The 17,704-nt window shown below is 47.6% G+C and overlaps 5 protein-coding genes across 5 annotated transcripts; 4 read left to right on the top strand and 1 right to left on the bottom strand.

The window, feature by feature from the left end:
• Positions 1–272: 272 nt before the first annotated feature.
• Positions 273–8,145, top strand: N7447_004345 (uncharacterized protein; the record flags this gene model as incomplete). The annotated part of the gene is given in 14 exon segments (XM_057228620.1): positions 273–493; positions 511–631; positions 687–862; positions 916–1,144; positions 1,191–2,554; positions 2,602–3,046; positions 3,106–5,321; positions 5,379–5,420; positions 5,467–6,613; positions 6,669–6,839; positions 6,894–7,044; positions 7,098–7,399; positions 7,458–7,818; positions 7,877–8,145. The coding sequence occupies 14 exon segments, from the start codon at positions 273–275 to the stop codon at positions 8,143–8,145; spliced, it is 7,215 nt and encodes a 2,404-aa protein (XP_057087961.1).
• A 1,505-nt stretch (positions 8,146–9,650) lies between these two features.
• On the top strand, positions 9,651–10,449 carry N7447_004344 (uncharacterized protein; the record flags this gene model as incomplete). The annotated part of the gene is made up of 4 exons (XM_057228619.1): positions 9,651–9,824; positions 9,871–9,993; positions 10,051–10,176; positions 10,243–10,449. The coding sequence occupies 4 exons, from the start codon at positions 9,651–9,653 to the stop codon at positions 10,447–10,449; spliced, it is 630 nt and encodes a 209-aa protein (XP_057087960.1).
• A 704-nt stretch (positions 10,450–11,153) lies between these two features.
• On the top strand, positions 11,154–12,611 carry N7447_004343 (uncharacterized protein; the record flags this gene model as incomplete). Its single annotated transcript, XM_057228618.1, has 3 exons — positions 11,154–11,333; positions 11,386–11,713; positions 11,770–12,611. 3 exons carry the CDS (start codon positions 11,154–11,156, stop codon positions 12,609–12,611), a joined length of 1,350 nt encoding a protein of 449 aa, XP_057087959.1.
• Positions 12,612–13,409: 798 nt separating this feature from the next.
• N7447_004342 (uncharacterized protein) lies at positions 13,410–14,610 on the bottom strand (the record flags this gene model as incomplete). The annotated part of the gene is made up of 2 exons (XM_057228617.1): positions 13,410–13,922; positions 14,548–14,610. 2 exons carry the CDS (start codon positions 14,608–14,610, stop codon positions 13,410–13,412), a joined length of 576 nt encoding a protein of 191 aa, XP_057087958.1.
• A 2,048-nt stretch (positions 14,611–16,658) lies between these two features.
• Positions 16,659–17,298, top strand: N7447_004341 (uncharacterized protein; the record flags this gene model as incomplete). Its single annotated transcript, XM_057228616.1, has 3 exons — positions 16,659–16,755; positions 16,791–17,173; positions 17,248–17,298. Coding segments are annotated over 3 exons (531 nt in total), but the record flags the coding sequence as incomplete, so codon positions are not given.
• Positions 17,299–17,704: the final 406 nt, after the last annotated feature.

Here is a 17,704-nt window from a genome sequence, read left to right as displayed (position 1 = left end):
TCGCCTAATTCCTGCGTCTATGCTGATATACAAAACCGTGATTGGTATTCTCGAGCTCAGAGTCAATTATTGCATTGGCCTGAGCGGCTTCGGAATATTAATTATCTTTCAAATTGTTCTTTTACGCATCTGGGCCTGATGAATCGTTCAGTGTCTTTGTTTCTATCAGTTATCCCTTTCTTCCTAGTATGCACCTTGTAGTTGTTGTTCTGCAGTCGAGGCTCGAACAGCGTGTTCTGTGAAGGTCACCATAGTGGAATTCACTGTGCGGAATGGAGCTGCTCACTATCACTCGTTATCTTGCCATTGTTGCGATATCTATACGCACTGCACAATCCCTGCCATATCTTCCAGAGCAAGCAAACTGGAATCTCAATCAAAATCAGACAGCGACACATCCACTCGACTACTCGGGTCATTGGGATGACCACACATACAACCCCTCGCCAGAGAACTGGCGATTCCCCTTTACACGATATTCCTCGACAGATTTGTAAATGGCGATCCGAGTAACGATAATGCAAATGGCACACAGTGGGAACAGATCTTGACCTCCAACGAGTTCCGCCATGGCGGTGACGTTCTTGGGTTGGTTGATACGTTTGATTATCTTCAGGGGATGGGGATCAAGGTGCGTTTGTTGCTTCAGGAATACTGAATGTGGAGAATATATTGACCATCTCCAGGGCGTCTATCTCGCTGGAACACCCTATATCAACTTTCCCTGGGGCGCGGATGGATACTCCCCGCTTGATCTAACTCTGCTGGATCACCACTTTGGTATGATCGAGGACTGGCGCACAATGATATCAGAGGCACATCGACGGGGGATGTATGTTCTTTTTGATAATACCTTTGCAACGTATGTAACTTCCATCTGCCCAACCTCTGGTATCGTCTGCTGATTGTGGATAGAATGGGCGACCTTATCGGTTTCCAGGGCTTCTTGAACGAGTCCGCACCGATTAATCCCAACGAGTACGACTATGTATGGAAGTACGGCCGTCGATACTGGGACTTCCAGCCCGGAAACGAAGTTGAGAATGAATGTCCCTGGGAGTATCCTCGGTTCTGGGATGATGATGGGTCTGGTTTGATCACCTCAAACCTTACTTCTTCATGTCGGGATAGTGAATTTGATCAGGTAACATTCCCTTTCTTTCGATATTGAGCATTACTGACCTCTACAGTATGGAGAAATTGCCGCCTTTGGAAACTACACCGAATGGGAAGGACAGATATCCAAATTCGCATTTGTGCAGGATCGTCTACGCGAATGGCGGCCGGACGTGCTAGCCAAGATCAAACACTTTTCGTGCCTAACCATCACCATGCTTGATATCGACGGATACCGCGTCGACAAGGCTTTACAAGTGACTCTTGACTCTCTTGGAGAATGGTCTGAGTATATGCGGGATTGCGCAAGGCAGGTGGGAAAGGACAATTTCTACCTTCCTGGAGAGATTGTGGGGGGAAACTCTTATGGCTCGCTTTATATCGGCCGCGGTCACCAGACAAATCAAACCATCTCCAATCTGACAGAAGCGTTTATGATGACGAACAAGACAGACAACTCAGATGAGGATCTCTTCTTGAGACCTGCCGAGAGGTCCGCGTTGGACGGGGCGGCATTCCACTACACGCTATATCGTGGTCTGAGCCGGTTTCTCGGGTTTGTTTCTCCCCTTCACCACTTTCTGTTTACTCAAGTTAACATTGTCCCGTTCAGTCTAGATGGCATTTACACTGCCGAAGGCGACCCACCCGTTAACTTTGTGGAGACCTGGAATGGTTTTGTGGAGACCAACGATATGGTCAACACGAACACCGGCAAGTTCGACCCCCGTCATCAGTTTGGTGTCACGAATCAGGATGTCTTCAGGTGGCCAGGGATCAAAAACGGGACCCAGAAGCAGAATCTGGGTATGTACATCGCTTCGTTGCTCATGCCTGGAATTCCTATCCTCTCCTGGGGCGAGGAACAGGAGTTCTACGTACTGGACAGCCAGGCTGATAACTATGTCTTCGGTCGTGGACCCATGTCATCTGCTCAGGCATGGCAGCTGCACGGCTGCTACAAGCTGGGGTCATCGAAATACGTTGATTTCCCGCTCGACCGCTCCCTGACCGGATGTGAAGATGATTCGGTCAGTCTCGATCACCGGGATCCTTCGCACCCAGTGCGAGGCCTAATCAAGATGATGTTTGAGATGCGCCAAAACTATCCCGTCCTGAATGACGGCTGGTACCTGCAGCAATTGTCCAACCAGACGTTTGACATCTACCTTCCAGGCAGTAAAGGGACACCGACCGAGACTGGGATGTGGAGTGTCCTAAGATCGCGCTTTGTGGATACGCAGAATTTCGATGGCCAAGGCCAGGGGAATCAGAGCGTCTGGCTGGTGTATTCCAATGACAACAAAACAGTCAACCACCAATTCAACTGCAGCAGTAAGGACGCTTTGATCTCGCCATTTCCTTCGGGAACAACGGTCAAAAACCTTTTCCCACCGTTCGAGGAATTAAGGTTAGCCAACAGTTCGATTACGCTTGGGTATGATTGCTGTCTTTAAATTAATTCCTGTTACTGACAGTCGGTAGATTGGAAGGGTCTGACGTTTCCAACGGGTGTTATCCCAACCTTACTATGCCGGCCTGGGGTTTCAAAGCCTTCGTCCCGAAAAGCAAATTCGTACAGCCTTCCCCAACTATAACACGCTTCTCCCCAGGGCATGATACTCGACTTGTGGCCCAAGGAACAAGTGGGGAGACGGTACGAATTGGCTTCGAATTCTCTCAGGAGATGGATTGTAGGGATATCACCAACTCTCTGACGATCACATCCAAAGCGCTTGACGACGAGAGCCCGCAACTGGACACGGCCTCGGTCTCTTGTAAATCAATTGAAGAGACTGATGTTGTGACATGGCCAGGGGCACTCACTAGCGTTTTCAGCTACGAGGTGGATTTGGGCAATGTTTTTCCAGGGGTTCACAGAGTCACACTCAGCAATGTGACTACGGCAGATGGAAATCTATCAACAGGTGTGAGTATATTCTTCATGATACAGGTCGAGAAAGTCACGATACTAATTGAGTCGGGTAGTCCGTCGACCACTTTCTTTTCCGTATCGGACAGACAAATAATCCGATGGTCTGGCCACAGTTGGCCAACTACAGTAGAACGCTACTTTTCGACAACCCGTCGTCTGACACTCGGTCCTTATCAGTAATACCACAGGCCCCTGGTGCAGACATGTGGAGATACTCGCTGGATTTTGGAGCTACATTCAGTGCCTGGATGACATACAGTGGGTTCAACACGTCGATCCCCGGCAAAAACTGGACCGGCCCTGCGAAACAGGCCTGGGAAGGAGAACACATCATTGCCCAATACTGGAGCAAGTTGACTGGAAGTAGCGCTCACTTGCAGCATGGGGATACACAATGGGAATACAAGCCCCCACGTCGCTTTCCAAATCTCTTCATCGAAGGCGAGTTCAACCAGTTTGGTTATGACGCTGGCTATTCAAACGAAATGGTTCTTAGCAATGTCACTGGCCTGTGGGAAATCCACCTCATGGGCGAATGGCCCATGCAGGTTGCGTTCAACGCCTGGGGATTAAACAAAGATGGCCTGCCCGATCAAACACAAGTATTTGGGGACATCGATGGAGACAACGTTCTCGATCAAGTTCCTCCAGTCACACTGCTGAGCAATGTATTCAACGTCACCATTCCACCACCTTCGCCCTATCTTTCTTTCAAGCTGTCGGTGGGTGACGGTGATCTTAGGGTCTATGCTACGCCCACGGGATCCAGGTGGGTTCAGCTAGCCATCTTTATCATCCTAGCAATTGTGCCTGTCGCCACCGCTGCCAGTGCGGTGTTTGTTTACCTGAAGGCCTTTTACCAGGTCAAATTCAACCAAATTGGTGTCACCGAGAAAAGATCAAGCTTCGCTCCATTGATCAGCGTCTTTCAAAAGGTGGCCCATCAATCTAATGGCAGGGAATCCAATCCCGGACTTGCTTTAACCAATATTGGCCCGTTCCCATCTGAAAGTAGAGGCATCGTCGGTACCACGGTCAACACCCCCCGACGAACCGTGCTCATTGCGACGATGGAATACGATATTGAAGATTGGGAGATTAAGATCAAGATCGGTGGGCTCGGTGTGATGGCTCAGCTGATGGGAAAACATCTGAGCCAGCAAGACCTTATATGGGTGGTCCCTTGTGTTGGAGGAGTTGACTACCCCAAGGACGACCCCCGTGAACCGATGGTGATCACCGTCCTTGGGAAACACTACGAAGTGGATGTCCAGTATCATCAGCTGGAAAACATCACGTACGTCTTGTTAGACGCGCCTGTGTTCCGAGCTCAGTCCAAAGCAGAGCCGTATCCTGCCCGCATGGATGACCTGAATTCGGCTATATTTTATTCTACTTGGAATCAGTGTATTGCTGAAGCTATGAGGAGATTTCCGACTATCGACCTCTACCACATCAATGACTACCATGGCGCCGTTGCCCCTCTCTATCTTCTACCTCGCACAATTCCATGCTGCCTGTCTCTGCATAATGCTGAGTTCCAAGGACTCTGGCCAATGCAAACCGCACAGCAAATTCAAGAGGTTTGCAGTGTCTATAACCTTAACCATGCATTGGTGAAGAAGTATGTACAATTCGGCGAGGTGTTTAACCTTCTTCATGGAGCTGCCAGCTATCTCAAAATTCACCAAAACGGATTCGGCGCTGTCGGTGTCTCCAAGAAATATGGCAAGAGATCGTACGCCAGATATCCTATTTTCTGGGGTCTTAAGAACATTGGAGCACTGCCCAACCCCGATCCATCTGACATCGCCGAATGGGTTCACAACACAAATAACATTCTCGAAGACGTTGTCATCGATGTAGAGTTTGAAGCCAGTCGTGCCGCACTCAAGAGACAAGCGCAAGAATGGGCAGGGCTTAAAGTTGACTCAGAGGCCCAGCTGTTTGTGTTTGTCGGTCGTTGGTCCATGCAAAAGGGCGTTGACCTGATTGCAGATATCTTCCCCTCCGTTCTAAACGCCCACCCAAAGGTCCAGTTGATGTGCATTGGTCCAGTCATCGATCTCTACGGAAGGTTTGCCGCGTTGAAACTGAATCGACTCGTAGAGCTCTACCCTGGGCGGGTCTATTCCAGACCAGAGTTCACTGCACTACCACCTTTCATTTTCAGTGGCGCTGAATTCGCTTTGATTCCTTCACGTGACGAACCTTTCGGTCTGGTGGCTGTGGAATTTGGACGGAAAGGAGCGTTAGGCGTAGGATCACGGTAAGAATGACCTACCTTGCTTGAATTTACCGCCAGTGCTTACCTATGTTTCTTTAGTGTTGGTGGCCTTGGGCAGATGCCAGGATGGTGGTACACAGTGTATGTTTCCTTCTCTCACGATATGTTCAACACTAACCCATTCTAGCGAGTCTATGACAACCAAACATCTTATCCAACAGTTCAAGATGGCCATCAACGACGCTTTGAAATCGTCCCAGGAGACACGAGCGCTTATGCGTGCACGATCCGGAAAGCAGCGCTTCCCCGTAGCACAGTGGGTTCAGGATCTGGAAACACTACAAACCACCTCGATGGAAAAGCACGCCAAATACTCTCAGCGTCACGATCGCAGTTCATGGAGAATTTCCCGTGGTAGCACCCTTGTCCCAGAAAGCATGCCCAAAGTCTCGTCGAGCTCAAAAAGCAGCCGCGAGCAGAGCCGATCACACAGCTCCCTTGGGTCTGTCCCGCCGAGTAGGCCGATTACAACTGATATGAGACTGTCTGGACCTCGACCAGGACTTGACCACTTTCTCTCGCCGACAAATCTGTCTTCCAGTCTAAACATGTCCGACAACGAGGCCGATTCTGACGGTGATCCAAGATACAGACCTTTGTCCTCCAACCCTCTTGCAGACTCGCGAATCGTTTACACTGCAGCAAGCGATGGAGAAGATATCGAGCCCATTTCCGGGGTCTTCCAAGAGGATGGCAGTGCTCGTCCATCGCCATTTGGGACACCGCCATTTGGGACACCTACCTTTTATTTTTCTCGATCCGGTGCCAGCACACCAGTTCTCGGTACAGGGTCAGAAGACGGTCGGCTGGGCCGAAGAGACGCAAGGGCGTCCATGATGAGTTTGGTCAGCGTCGATGATATAATAAAGGAGAAACAAGACTACAAGCTCCAGAAAGTTGATCCATTTTTCACGGATGCGAATAACGAGTACGCCGATAAGTTTGAGAAGAAGCTTGCCGATCTGAATGGCAAGAACTCAGAAGACCAGCTCTGCATTGAGGAGTTTCTCGAGAAGAGTGAAAAGGACTGGTTCAATCGATACCGCGATGTCAAACTGGGCAAGTCCCCCTTATCATCTCCTGCTCCCTCTGTCTTTCGCTTCAAGGTCAATGAAACTAGTCGAGCAGAGACCCCGCCAATTACTGGTCCAGCTGCAGACCCAAATGCCGGGCAATTCCTTCTCCCAAATGACTATATTACCCCCACGGGTTTGAAGCGTTTCATGTTGATGAAGTTGGGTGATTGGCCTGTGTACTCCATCTTCCTCGCTATTGTGAGTTGGAACCCTCCCAAAACCATTTATTACAGCCGCTGACAGCATTCTTTAGGGCCAAATTCTCGCCTTGAACTCGTACCAGATCACACTCCTGAACGGTGAGGTTGGACAGACGGCTGAAAAGCTATACATTCTGGCATCCATCTATCTTGCTTCTTCGATCATATGGTGGATGGTCTTCCGTCTAGTCCCCTCAGTTTATGTGTTGACGATTCCTTTCTTTGTACGTTCACGTCCCTCTATCTAACCTACGAGGTTGCAAGCTAACCATCCGCAGATATACGGGTTTGCCTTTTTGTTTGTCGGTCTTGCCGGACCCATCCACAACGGCACAAGTCAAATGTGGCTGAAAAACGTGGGAACGGGCTTGTATTCGTTTGCATCTTCGAGTGGTTCGATTTTCTTCGCCCTCAACTTTGGAGATGAAGGTATGCAACCCCCCTTTTAGGAATTATGGAACTTATCTGACTTTCTTATCCAGGTGGCGCACCTCTGAGGTCTTGGATTTATCGAGCCACCGTCATCCAGGGCACTCAGCAGTTGTTCATCAGTTTCCTTTGGTACTGGGGTAGCTGGATAGCAAGTCTCAACCAAAAGGGTAGCACGCAATTCAGCCTTGCCGTGACCGATCCAGGTGCTTTGCTCGGAATCGGAGTCGGAATCGCCTGTTTTCTGTGGCTTTTGGGAGCCCTGGTCTTCTTTGGACTTCCTGCATATTACAGACAAGCACCAGGTCGAGTGCCGACATTCTACCTATCGCTCTTCCGCCGTCGCATCATTCTTGTATGTCTCTTGCCGTTCTCCTTCAAGCCAATTTTTGATTCTGACGCTATATTTGCAGTGGTTTTTCTACATGGTGTTCATATCAAACTACTGGCTGTCGGCACCGTACGGACGAAACTGGCTCTATCTCTGGTCCAGCAAGCATGCCGAAGTGTGGCAAATCGTGCTCCTTGTCCTCTTCTTTTTCATCATTGTCTGGGCAGCAGCGCTCTGGGTCTTTCACGTCTTTTCCAAGAGACACGCTTGGTTCATACCGATCTTTGCCGTCGGCCTTGGTGCTCCTCGATGGGCCCAGATCCTGTGGGCAACCTCCAACATAGCCACATATATCCCCTGGGCCGGTGGTCCCGTCGCTGGAGCTATCCTTGGTAGGGCACTATGGCTCTGGCTAGGAGTTTTAGATTCCCTTCAGGGCGTCGGTAAGTTTCCCCTCGCAGCGAATAAAAACGTAACACAAACTGATTGCCGCCAATGCAGGGTTTGGAATGATCCTCCTCCACACAATGACTCGATTCCATGTCACCTTCACACTTCTAGCCGCGCAGGTGGTCGGCTCCATTGCGACTATTCTCGCCCGCGCGACAGCACCGGATAAGTTAGGCCCTGGTGATGTGTTCCCCGATTTCTCCGCGGGCGTCGCAGCAGGCTTGGGAAAGGCAGACTTCTGGGTCTGCCTGCTCTTCATGCTATCCATCAACGTACTCTGCATCTTCTTCTATCGCAAGGAACAACTGGCAAAACCTTAATGGCTGTTCCAACCTCGACTAGTGTTTTCTTTCCTTTTCTTTTCTTTTTTGCATCCACTTGATATTGTGCGGCGTATGTATTGTGACTGGAGGATTAATTATACTATAGTGGGTTGCATTTTTTTGGGGCGAAGCGATGGACTTTGTAAAGGTCGCCCCAATGTTTTGGATTTGTATATAGTGTATAAAAAAGGACTACTACTAGTTTACAAGTTCTGTGTCCAAACTTGATGTTCATGTGATGCCGATTGGGTGACACTTCCAGTCCCATATTAAATTCATTAATATCTTGAAGCTATTTCCCATTCAATTAAGCTTCCTGTCAATACGTACGACGGAGCATATAGCGTGCACGGTCGTTTTCGCCATATTGAGACCTAAATGCCTGAACTTGAATAACGTAGTTCACATGCGAGTGGATCACACAAGCGAATGGATCACCGCAGAACACCATAGTTGAGGCTTTTTTTGATATCTATATATTTTGACAACCACAACTTGAATCTGAATTGATTTTTTTTTCCATGGATCGATAACCATCTTATATAGCCTGCAGAATTTTGAAGTGAATTGAAAGGCTTAATAATGGCGATACCATAAATTACGTTGTAATTAAGCTATCTCAGCTGTAAACATATATATTTTTCATATTTTATTATAAATTTCCTCTAAACTTTGTCAAAGTGCTATACTAAGTATCTTAAATATACCCTCGAATTCCAGAATCTATCTAAGCATCTGTTGTTGGGATATAGTATTGTAATTTATCGCCTTAACTATGGTGTTCTGCGGTGGTCCATTCGCTTGTGTGATCCACTCGCATGTGAACTACGTTAACTAGTTACCTGACTTACCATTACAGAGACCTTAGTAAGCAAAGCACCTAAGTTAGGCAGGTAGGATGGGGCTATAAGCCGCCATATAAATCCCGATATCTCCATATTTCTGGGTGGTTTACGCGATGTAATTTTCGAACCCGTGATAATGTAGGTTTTCGATTTACTCGAAATTGATATATAGTGCTTAAAAGTCTTATCGGTAGCTATCGAATGAGATGGAAACCAAATAACAATATGGTTACTGAGATATAAGTGATAAATAGATCGTTTTTAAGATGTGTTTTGGCGTGGGCCGTTCGCTTATGTGGACCACTCGCATGTGAAATACGTCACGTTACGCTGTTCAAGCATAAATTCAGGCATTCAGGCCTTAATTTGATGAACACGACTCTGTGCGCTATGCCGTGTCGTAAATATGGAGCAGCCTCCGCTAATATAAGCTGACAGGAGCCTGATTGGTATAACTTTACAAGGTTCCGTTTTAGGCCTAGTCAGGGGAACTCATTCTTCCGAGCCCTATAAGTAACAAGGTACTCCGTATTATCTGCTCCTTAGGCAAATTACATCTCGAGTTGTTATTCCCGCTCTTTTCATAACATACTCATCCATTTTTTTATTCCATTCTTGTACATTCTTTTATTCCATTTACCAGTCCCTCGTTCTCCAATGTATCACCTTTTTTTCTCCTTCGTGGCCCTCTGCCTGTACGCGCACTGCGCAGTCGCTGCTTTAACCTCGGGTGAAATTGCCAACTCTCTCAATGAACTAGCACAACAAGGATTCGCTGCCAAGGATCTCGTATTGAAAATCAATGCCACTGGGGACGCTGGTCCAATTCCGGTAAGTGGGGTTTTTAAGTCTATGAATGACAGCTAATAAATTTCAGGATATCTACACGGAGATGGACACGATGGTCACTGTGGTTCTAACAGATGTAAACTTTATGACGAACACACCGATCATTACTGATCAGGCGGCTGAGCAGCACGTCTATGAGGGATACTCAAATGTAGGTTGATGACAAGAAGAAAGGTCAATCAGAGTCATTTATACTCAACTGCGCTAGTTCGTTCAATCCCTCCTCGAGCTCATGGACGCCTTATCGAGCAGCGCAGCCCAGCTGAAATCCATCAACCAAACAACCAGGAACAAACTTCCCTCTGAAATTCGCATCTTGCAAACTGCCGTTGACGTGAGTCTCCTAATTAATTCTTTGCTACGGCCTGAGTAGATTGCCGAGATGCTGACACCTCATAAGGCCTTCTTCTACAACATCATCGGTCTCTTCCCAGCCAACAGCTCATATAACGCCCAGGCCAACAACCAGAAAGCCCAAGTGGATACGCATTGCTTCCAGGCTGTCTGGGCATTTGACCTCGGCTTTAGTAATGGTAGTCAGGCTAATTCTCAGGCGCACAGAAACAGCTCCTTTCACTCTCGACGGATGAAGCGCGGTTCCTTGTGATTCTATATCATGTCTATCTTTAAATATCACCTGGTTTAATACTTGGGTGCATAGCTACTCGTAGACTTGACCACCCACAACCCCGAAACCCGCTACATAATTTTCTTAGTCGAGCGATGCTGATTTATCCTGATAAATATATGTAGTATTTTGTCGCCCTACCCCAAGAATTAAACTGTTTAATTTAAGATCCATGCCAATCAACATGAACCCTAACTTTTCCTGGTAAGAAAATCACAAAAAAATTCAATCTCGAGCTATGTACATGGCTTCTTATATTTGCACTGCATATTCGATGCATGGGCCATTTGCGGGTGGATTTTGCCGACGGCCACTAGTCCGTATTTCCCTTGATGCCAAGACCATTTAATCATCTGGGGTGGGGGCCACAACAAAGACCGTTTTCTCACTGATCACCTCCTCTTGGTTCTGGGGGTAAAATGCGTACTCCGAGGCTTGAAAACATCCATGGATGAATGACTGTGAATGGGCATGGTGACTGTAAATTGGCATGACCTCTTTTATCCTCATGTAAAACTTTCGCCACTAAGAAGCTTGCTAAGCCATTTTAGGACCCTTACAGCCAGGCTAGATAAATTTCAAGCCCCGGGCCATGCTCCAATTTTCATTTTCCATTTTCTTTCCTCCATCTTCAACCTCGACCCTACGCTTTTTTGTCTGATCTTCGTCCCCCATCGATTACCATGCGTAGTGGGTTGACCTGCGTACTCGGCTTGGCTAGTGTAGCCTTGACCAATGCATTGATTCTGGAGAAGAGAGACAATCCGGCGGTTCTTACGGTGCCACTGATACGCGACACGTCGCGTCAGCTTTCCAAGCGATCGAAGACTGTCGACGTCAATTTTGATAACGAGGACATAGATGTAGGTCCAATGCCCAAAATCGAAATGACTTGCAGACTAACCTTGCTTTCAGTACGCCATATCCTATGTCGCAAATGTGACTTTCGGGACCCCGCCCCAGCATTTACTAGCTTACATTGACACCTGGGGTAATGGTTGTTGGGTTAAGGGCGTGAATAACACTGGTTGCAAGTTATACACGGACTCATCCTATTGTGGCGGGTATGGAAGCTACAACATGACTGCCTCAACCACTGTCAAAAAGCTCGACGGGAACTTCACATATGATGATTCCGGTTCAATGGTGGTTGGAGACTTCGTGACCGACGTTCTGAAGATTGGTGGTGTCACAGTGGACGCTATGAAGATGGGGCTGGCCGGGGATTCTAAATTCGTTACCAGTACGTCCAGTCTATCTAAGCCCACCCAGTATAATCTCTGACATGGGCTTATTTAGATACTTTGGGTCTTGGATACGGAAATTCATCTTCCATCTCCCTGACTCAAGCGTTAGCCGACGCCGGTACCATTAACTCCCCCGCTTTCAGTCTTTGGGGCCAGACAGCTCTGTTCGGCGGCGTTAACAAGGCCAGGTTATGGGGTGATCTCCACACTTTCCCCATCGTCAATAGATCAAACCTTACCAAAGCTCTCCGTATCAATATGGATGGTATCTCAATCAACAAAACATCCGCAGCATCGAAGAAGTTCCCGCTGGACGCAGTCTTCAACACTGCACATAGTAAGACCTACGTGCCCAAATCTGTGGCTCAGGCCCTGAATGCCCAAATCGGCAATACCTCCGTTCCGGATGATCTGGGACAAGTCAACTTCTCTTGCAGTGCAATGGGCAAGAACTCGACCATACAGTTCAAATTCGGGAAATTAGTATTGGATTTCTACCTCAGAGAGTTCGTTACCCAAGAGAGTGGCAGCGGGGAGAGTTATGGGTGGTACCCTGATAGGGAGACGTGCTATTTCACGATCCTCGAGAATATCAACTTCCAAGACCAGGGAAATATCGTTTTGGGAGCCAACTTCATGAGCAGGGTTTATGCAGTCTTTGATCTTGAGAACGACAAGATCTCATTAGCGAACCTTAACTACTGGGATCGTTCTCCGGACGATATTGTCGAGATTAAATCGGGCAAGAACGCTGTCCCTGGGGCGAAAAAGGACACTGGGGCGGCCAAGCAGGACTCTGAGGCGAAGGAGGACTCGGCTAGTACACACATCGGAAAAGGTCGAGGGATGAGCGCTTTGGTGGTCGGTGCTGTTGTGTTGACCCTGATTTTCTAAAATTCAACCTGATTAATATCTTTACTTTTCGCGATGAATACGTTAGCCATGGGACCTGGTATCGAGTATACTTCAAATTTATGTATCATAAACATTGGAGACTACTAGAGCGGCATCCTTCGAAAATTAGTTTCTAAAAGACTGGACTCCCAGTCTCCTCTCTCGCGCGCAAGGTACCGACTAGTGGAGAAGCACGAAATTTACTCGATGATCTTGCCCATCGCAATTGGAGGCCAATGCGGCCGGGTCTTCCTGAAACCAGATGTAGGATACGGGCAGACATTCTTTGCTAGCGGCTAAGCCCCAAGTCAACTTTTTCGTTGGATCATCCCATCCCCCATGGCTTGCTTGTCCTAATTTCTCAGGCAACATGACATGTCCGGGGTCCTTGTTCAGAGATTGTTGTTCTGTAAGTGGATATTGCGGCAACTCCACTGTTTATTCCTCAGGTTCGAACTGTTATATTGGTGCTTGTACGTTAAAGATGCATTGATATTTGAAATCCATTGGTGTTTCTTGTCATTCCTCATGCGCTTCTCTTTCCTAAATAATTCAATCAAATCTCACCAGGATGGAGGAATCCAGTAATCTTCCCAGGCACCATAATCTGAATCTTGGAACATATCGATCCCTCCCTCAACGCCGTTTTCGCCCGTTGTCCACACGCTACTTTCGATCAATTCAGTTCATCGATCAAACAGCCTCTCCAACATCTGCGCCCGGTGCTCTTCGCCAAATGGGTGCAAAATGCCATTCTGGAAGAGCTGCGTGAATGAGCCGGGTGGCACTAGAGTCCCATCACTCCGCATCCTCGTCGACAAGGTTCGGTCCTAGTGCGAATGGGCGTAGAAGGCAGAATCCAAATTCTTCAGAATCATATTCGAATCCATTGAGCGCTGCACTATATGATCCCGTGGGAACAGGATCACCCTCGTTGAGCGGCACATTATTTCTCGATCCAAAGAACAAACGATGAGTTTCTTCGTTGAAACTGATCGTACGGCTATCATCCGCAGATGCAAAGAGTAGGAATGACGGGACATCTCTGCCCCGACCTTCCGCGTTAAATATCTGACATGCTGCGAAGGCTTCCTTGTCGTGCGGGACCTCTAGGCCGGGCGCGACTAGCTTAAAACGTGGGGTCCTCACTCGGGTCAGAAAGGAGCGAATAAAGCATACCTTTGGCACTAAAGCCGCATCAAGCTCTGTATCGGTAAAGAATGGTGCATCCCAAGATATTGGCAAAAGTGACTGCATGCGTGATTCGATCGTGTTCGTGTAGCGGTCCATCGCAGCAACTGCACTATCAATCTGAGCAGCACAGTATGGGTGCCAACACCATAAAACAATTTGATGTCACGAATTCGCTTCTTCATCTGATAAGCCTCTCTCGTTCCGTGGATTAGCCGCGGTGTTTTCCATTCGGGGCATATGGATGGATCCATTGGGTGATAATCGTCTTGAGAGGAAACCACATATCCCAATGTTCAGCAACATGCTCAATACTTTCTAAATTCTCGACGGTTAATAGGAATGAGGCACGGTGGTCCAACTAGTCATAGATAACACCAAGACAGTGGGAGCCTTGATCGGGAGTTGTGTCGTAAATGACCACAAACCGCTCTTTACCCTCGAGATTGTTGGTTTCGAGAGGGAAAAACTCGTCGGCAAGTTTCATTCGACGCCTATTCACCCAGTAGAAGAATCCCGGCATCGGATCATAGATTGAATCAAGAAATGATTAAATTTAATGATGCGTCAAGCCGAGCGTGAATGGCGTCAATATTCTCGTTCGGCTGGTTGAAGAACCCTGACTTGCTGGTTAGGGCGTCCAGATCGGGCGTATTTGTTCCATTACGGGCCATGTAGACATATGAGACAAGCAGTTGTGCAATCTGGCTCACCGTTGAAAATCGAGTGTATCTTCATCGCGTACTGGATGCTCGTCTGAAACGAGAGCATCTTCAATGTCAAGGATCTGTTCTGGCGTGGTATTCATGATGAGGGTTGAGGGGCAAAAAGACAGTTCGTGGCAGTCGAGAGTATATGTATCGATGCCTAGTTTTATGATTACGCATACATATAAGCAGTTGGACGTCTTAAGATGCCCCATAGTATAGTATTGTAAGTACGCAATATCAGTACGCAATATCAGTACTAGACCACTCCGCTGTACTCCGGATCAATATTTTCTACAGGTTAACCTTCTACACTCCTGACACTGGCATATTCCACACGTTACTCTCTCCGAATGCTTCCATTTATGTACTCTGATTCTCTCTCCGGTTGATCTAGAGAAACCCCGATTTGAAGCCGCCTAACAACAGTCGGCGGCAGTTGTCGGATTGCGGTAATAATCCGGAGCGAGGAACCGGGCCTGGCATTGGTCTGCGCTGTCACTCATGTAATTTGTGGTAGCTGCGCTACATCTTAGTGCTTGGGAATGACACGGCTGATTTGCTGGCCAAGGTGAAAGTCATATGGGTAAAGCACGCCCGCTGTGCTCTTTGCTGTCACGCGCAAGAGCACATACCAGGCAATAAAATCACAGTTAGACCGGCGCCCAGTTGCTTTAGGTCAACATATCATACCATGGCGGAGTGATCTAACTATTTCTTGGCGGCTCATTTCATACAAATACGACCGTCCTTGAAACAAAACAGCACAAGCCAGACTTGTACCATTGTATGATTGGACCAGGTCCCCACAGTGTGGATATTTATGTGGACGCCGAGAATATGCAACCTAACAAGAAGCTCGGGCCGACCGTACGGAGCGGCCACACTCTATAAAACCCAAAAAAAGAGCTATTAGAGAGTTCACCAGTTTATTAGAATAGAACTGAATATTGAGTAAAATAAAAATGCGAAAGGCTGCTACCTACACTCTTATAGAGCGCCACTAGCGCTCTGCTCTATAGGTCGACGCGGTAGGTGCTGGCAGAAAAAGTAACACTAAGATAGAAATAGTTAACGAGTTATAGAAAATGTAAATTAATATAATATACCACTTTGTAGTCGGAAAGGGGTCACGTTAGCAGAGTAGAAGGAGATAACTCCCCCTATCCTCCTGCCAGATTTAAAGCGAAACGGAGCATATGGTAGGGAGAAAAGAGACAAAATGGGGTGCGGGACAGTTTTTAACGGGGCGGAAGGCAGCGCAACCGCCAATGAGCGGTCGTGAAAATGGAAGCAAAAGACCGAACTGCAAATATATATAGTTAAGATATGAGATACATAGTTGATGATATGAAGGTTTTGAGAGGAGGTGTGGGATCGGGACGCACCAAGAGATATTGTGCCATTCCAAACCCAACACTTTCTTCTAATTTCGAGCTGGAGGTCGTTCCCAAGTCCCTACCCGCCTACCAAACCACCCAGCAATGCACCTAGGATATACTATCTTCGCCAGATCCTCTCACTCGGACTCTATCAACCCAGCGAGAGCCTTCAAGATTCGATTATGTGCTATCATAGGAACGTGGAAGGAGTCGAGGACACAGACGTGGGGGTGCATAAGGATGATCAATATGCACAGTAACAAGGCAGGAATCAGGCAGAATGTATAATTTTTTCTAATCAAAATGCAGGTTCTTTTCAAGTAACCCAGAAATAATGGAGTGGGCGAATTACATGACAGACAAAATATGGAATGGCAGAAAACCAGCAAGCAAGTAGGGTCGGTTTTGACCATTCCCAGGTTTTTTCAGCTATTTGAAAATAAGGCACTCAGGCATCATCCCCCCTTAAAATGCGCCTGATAGCTCGTATACAGAGTAGCCCATCATGTGATTTGTAGTCACAATACGTTTCAAAATCTTAAATTGCTTAAATCGAACATAGACTAGCGTGTTTAAGGATTAAGTTCGTGAAAGAATCAAAGAGAGTAAAGTGGTGAAACTGATTTCGAGCGCGTCTGTACCATCTGCACATAGCGGAACAACGACTGCAACGAAGATCAGCCTTACAGGCAATCCAAAATTCGGGAGCCAAATCAAGACAACGCATCATCCACGCGATCCTCCAGGCGACCACAGAGGTTTAAGTGGAAGGAATCGCGCTTTGTCTCCAATGGATACCTGGCCACTGCAATAACCCTGGGAACGACGCACCAGACCGGCTAGCCAAGGAAGCGGGAAGCCCAGGTAAATCGCACTTTTTTTGCCCTTTTCCAAACAAGCGAGAAGGCGTTCACACGCGACAACATTCGCGCTCAGTGGGAGCGGGAATGGACTTCATCCACCCAAGGCGATCACCTGCCAAGAATTGACAGCGCTTTACCAGCGACCTATACCAGAAAGCCGTATGGAAAATCTGTCCAGGAACCGGGCGTACTTACTGACACAGCAATGCAAGGGCCATAATTGGTTATTTACCTTCCCCGAGGCTTTTAACTTTCGCGTCAACGGCCATTGCACGTGCGGCGCGCAAGAAACAGTAACTCATTTGCTGGTAGACTGTCCAAGACTGAACCAGTTGCGAAGGGAATTAAAGAGAAAAAAAAAAAGTGGGGGACGTATTCATAATCGTGTCGAGTCTGCTTACATAGAGACTCAAGAGAAGGTAAGGAAGGTACTCCAGACAGGAACACTAATTTGGGTTATTTTCTCTATAAACGGCAACGAGCTACATTTTAGGAGTCCCCATGGATCAGCCTGAACATAGACTTCAATGGAGGTGGACATTAGCTGAGGTCATAATTAGCACATTAGAGGTAAATGCAGAATGCAGGACTAACGTAGCAATTGAAACATGAACATAAATTATTCATCCTCCTTGCCGGTAGCTCACAACTCCACCGTGGATGCTGTGTAACTAGCATGGATCAATAATATGTACGAACCGCATTTTGTGGCTTTTTCGGCCCCTTCCATCCGTCCACCAGGCATTGGCTAGCTGAACCTGTGTTGACGCCTCTCGGGCTGCAATCTCGCAGCCCCACCTCCTGCAGAAGCTTGAGCTGAACTCGATCATCTGGCCATTCCGGAGTCCTCGCTACCCACTTCGAGATCCACTCATGTAACCTTTCAATATATTCATGATTCTGACACCTCTTCTCCCCTCAATGACCGCATGACTTTACATCATGTCTTA

This window comes from Penicillium robsamsonii (assembly GCF_028829455.1).
Source record: "Penicillium robsamsonii strain IBT 29466 chromosome Unknown utg000002l_segment0_segment0, whole genome shotgun sequence".
In the NCBI taxonomy this organism is placed as follows: domain Eukaryota; kingdom Fungi; phylum Ascomycota; class Eurotiomycetes; order Eurotiales; family Aspergillaceae; genus Penicillium; species Penicillium robsamsonii.
This window is presented reverse-complemented; position numbering and strand designations above follow the sequence as displayed.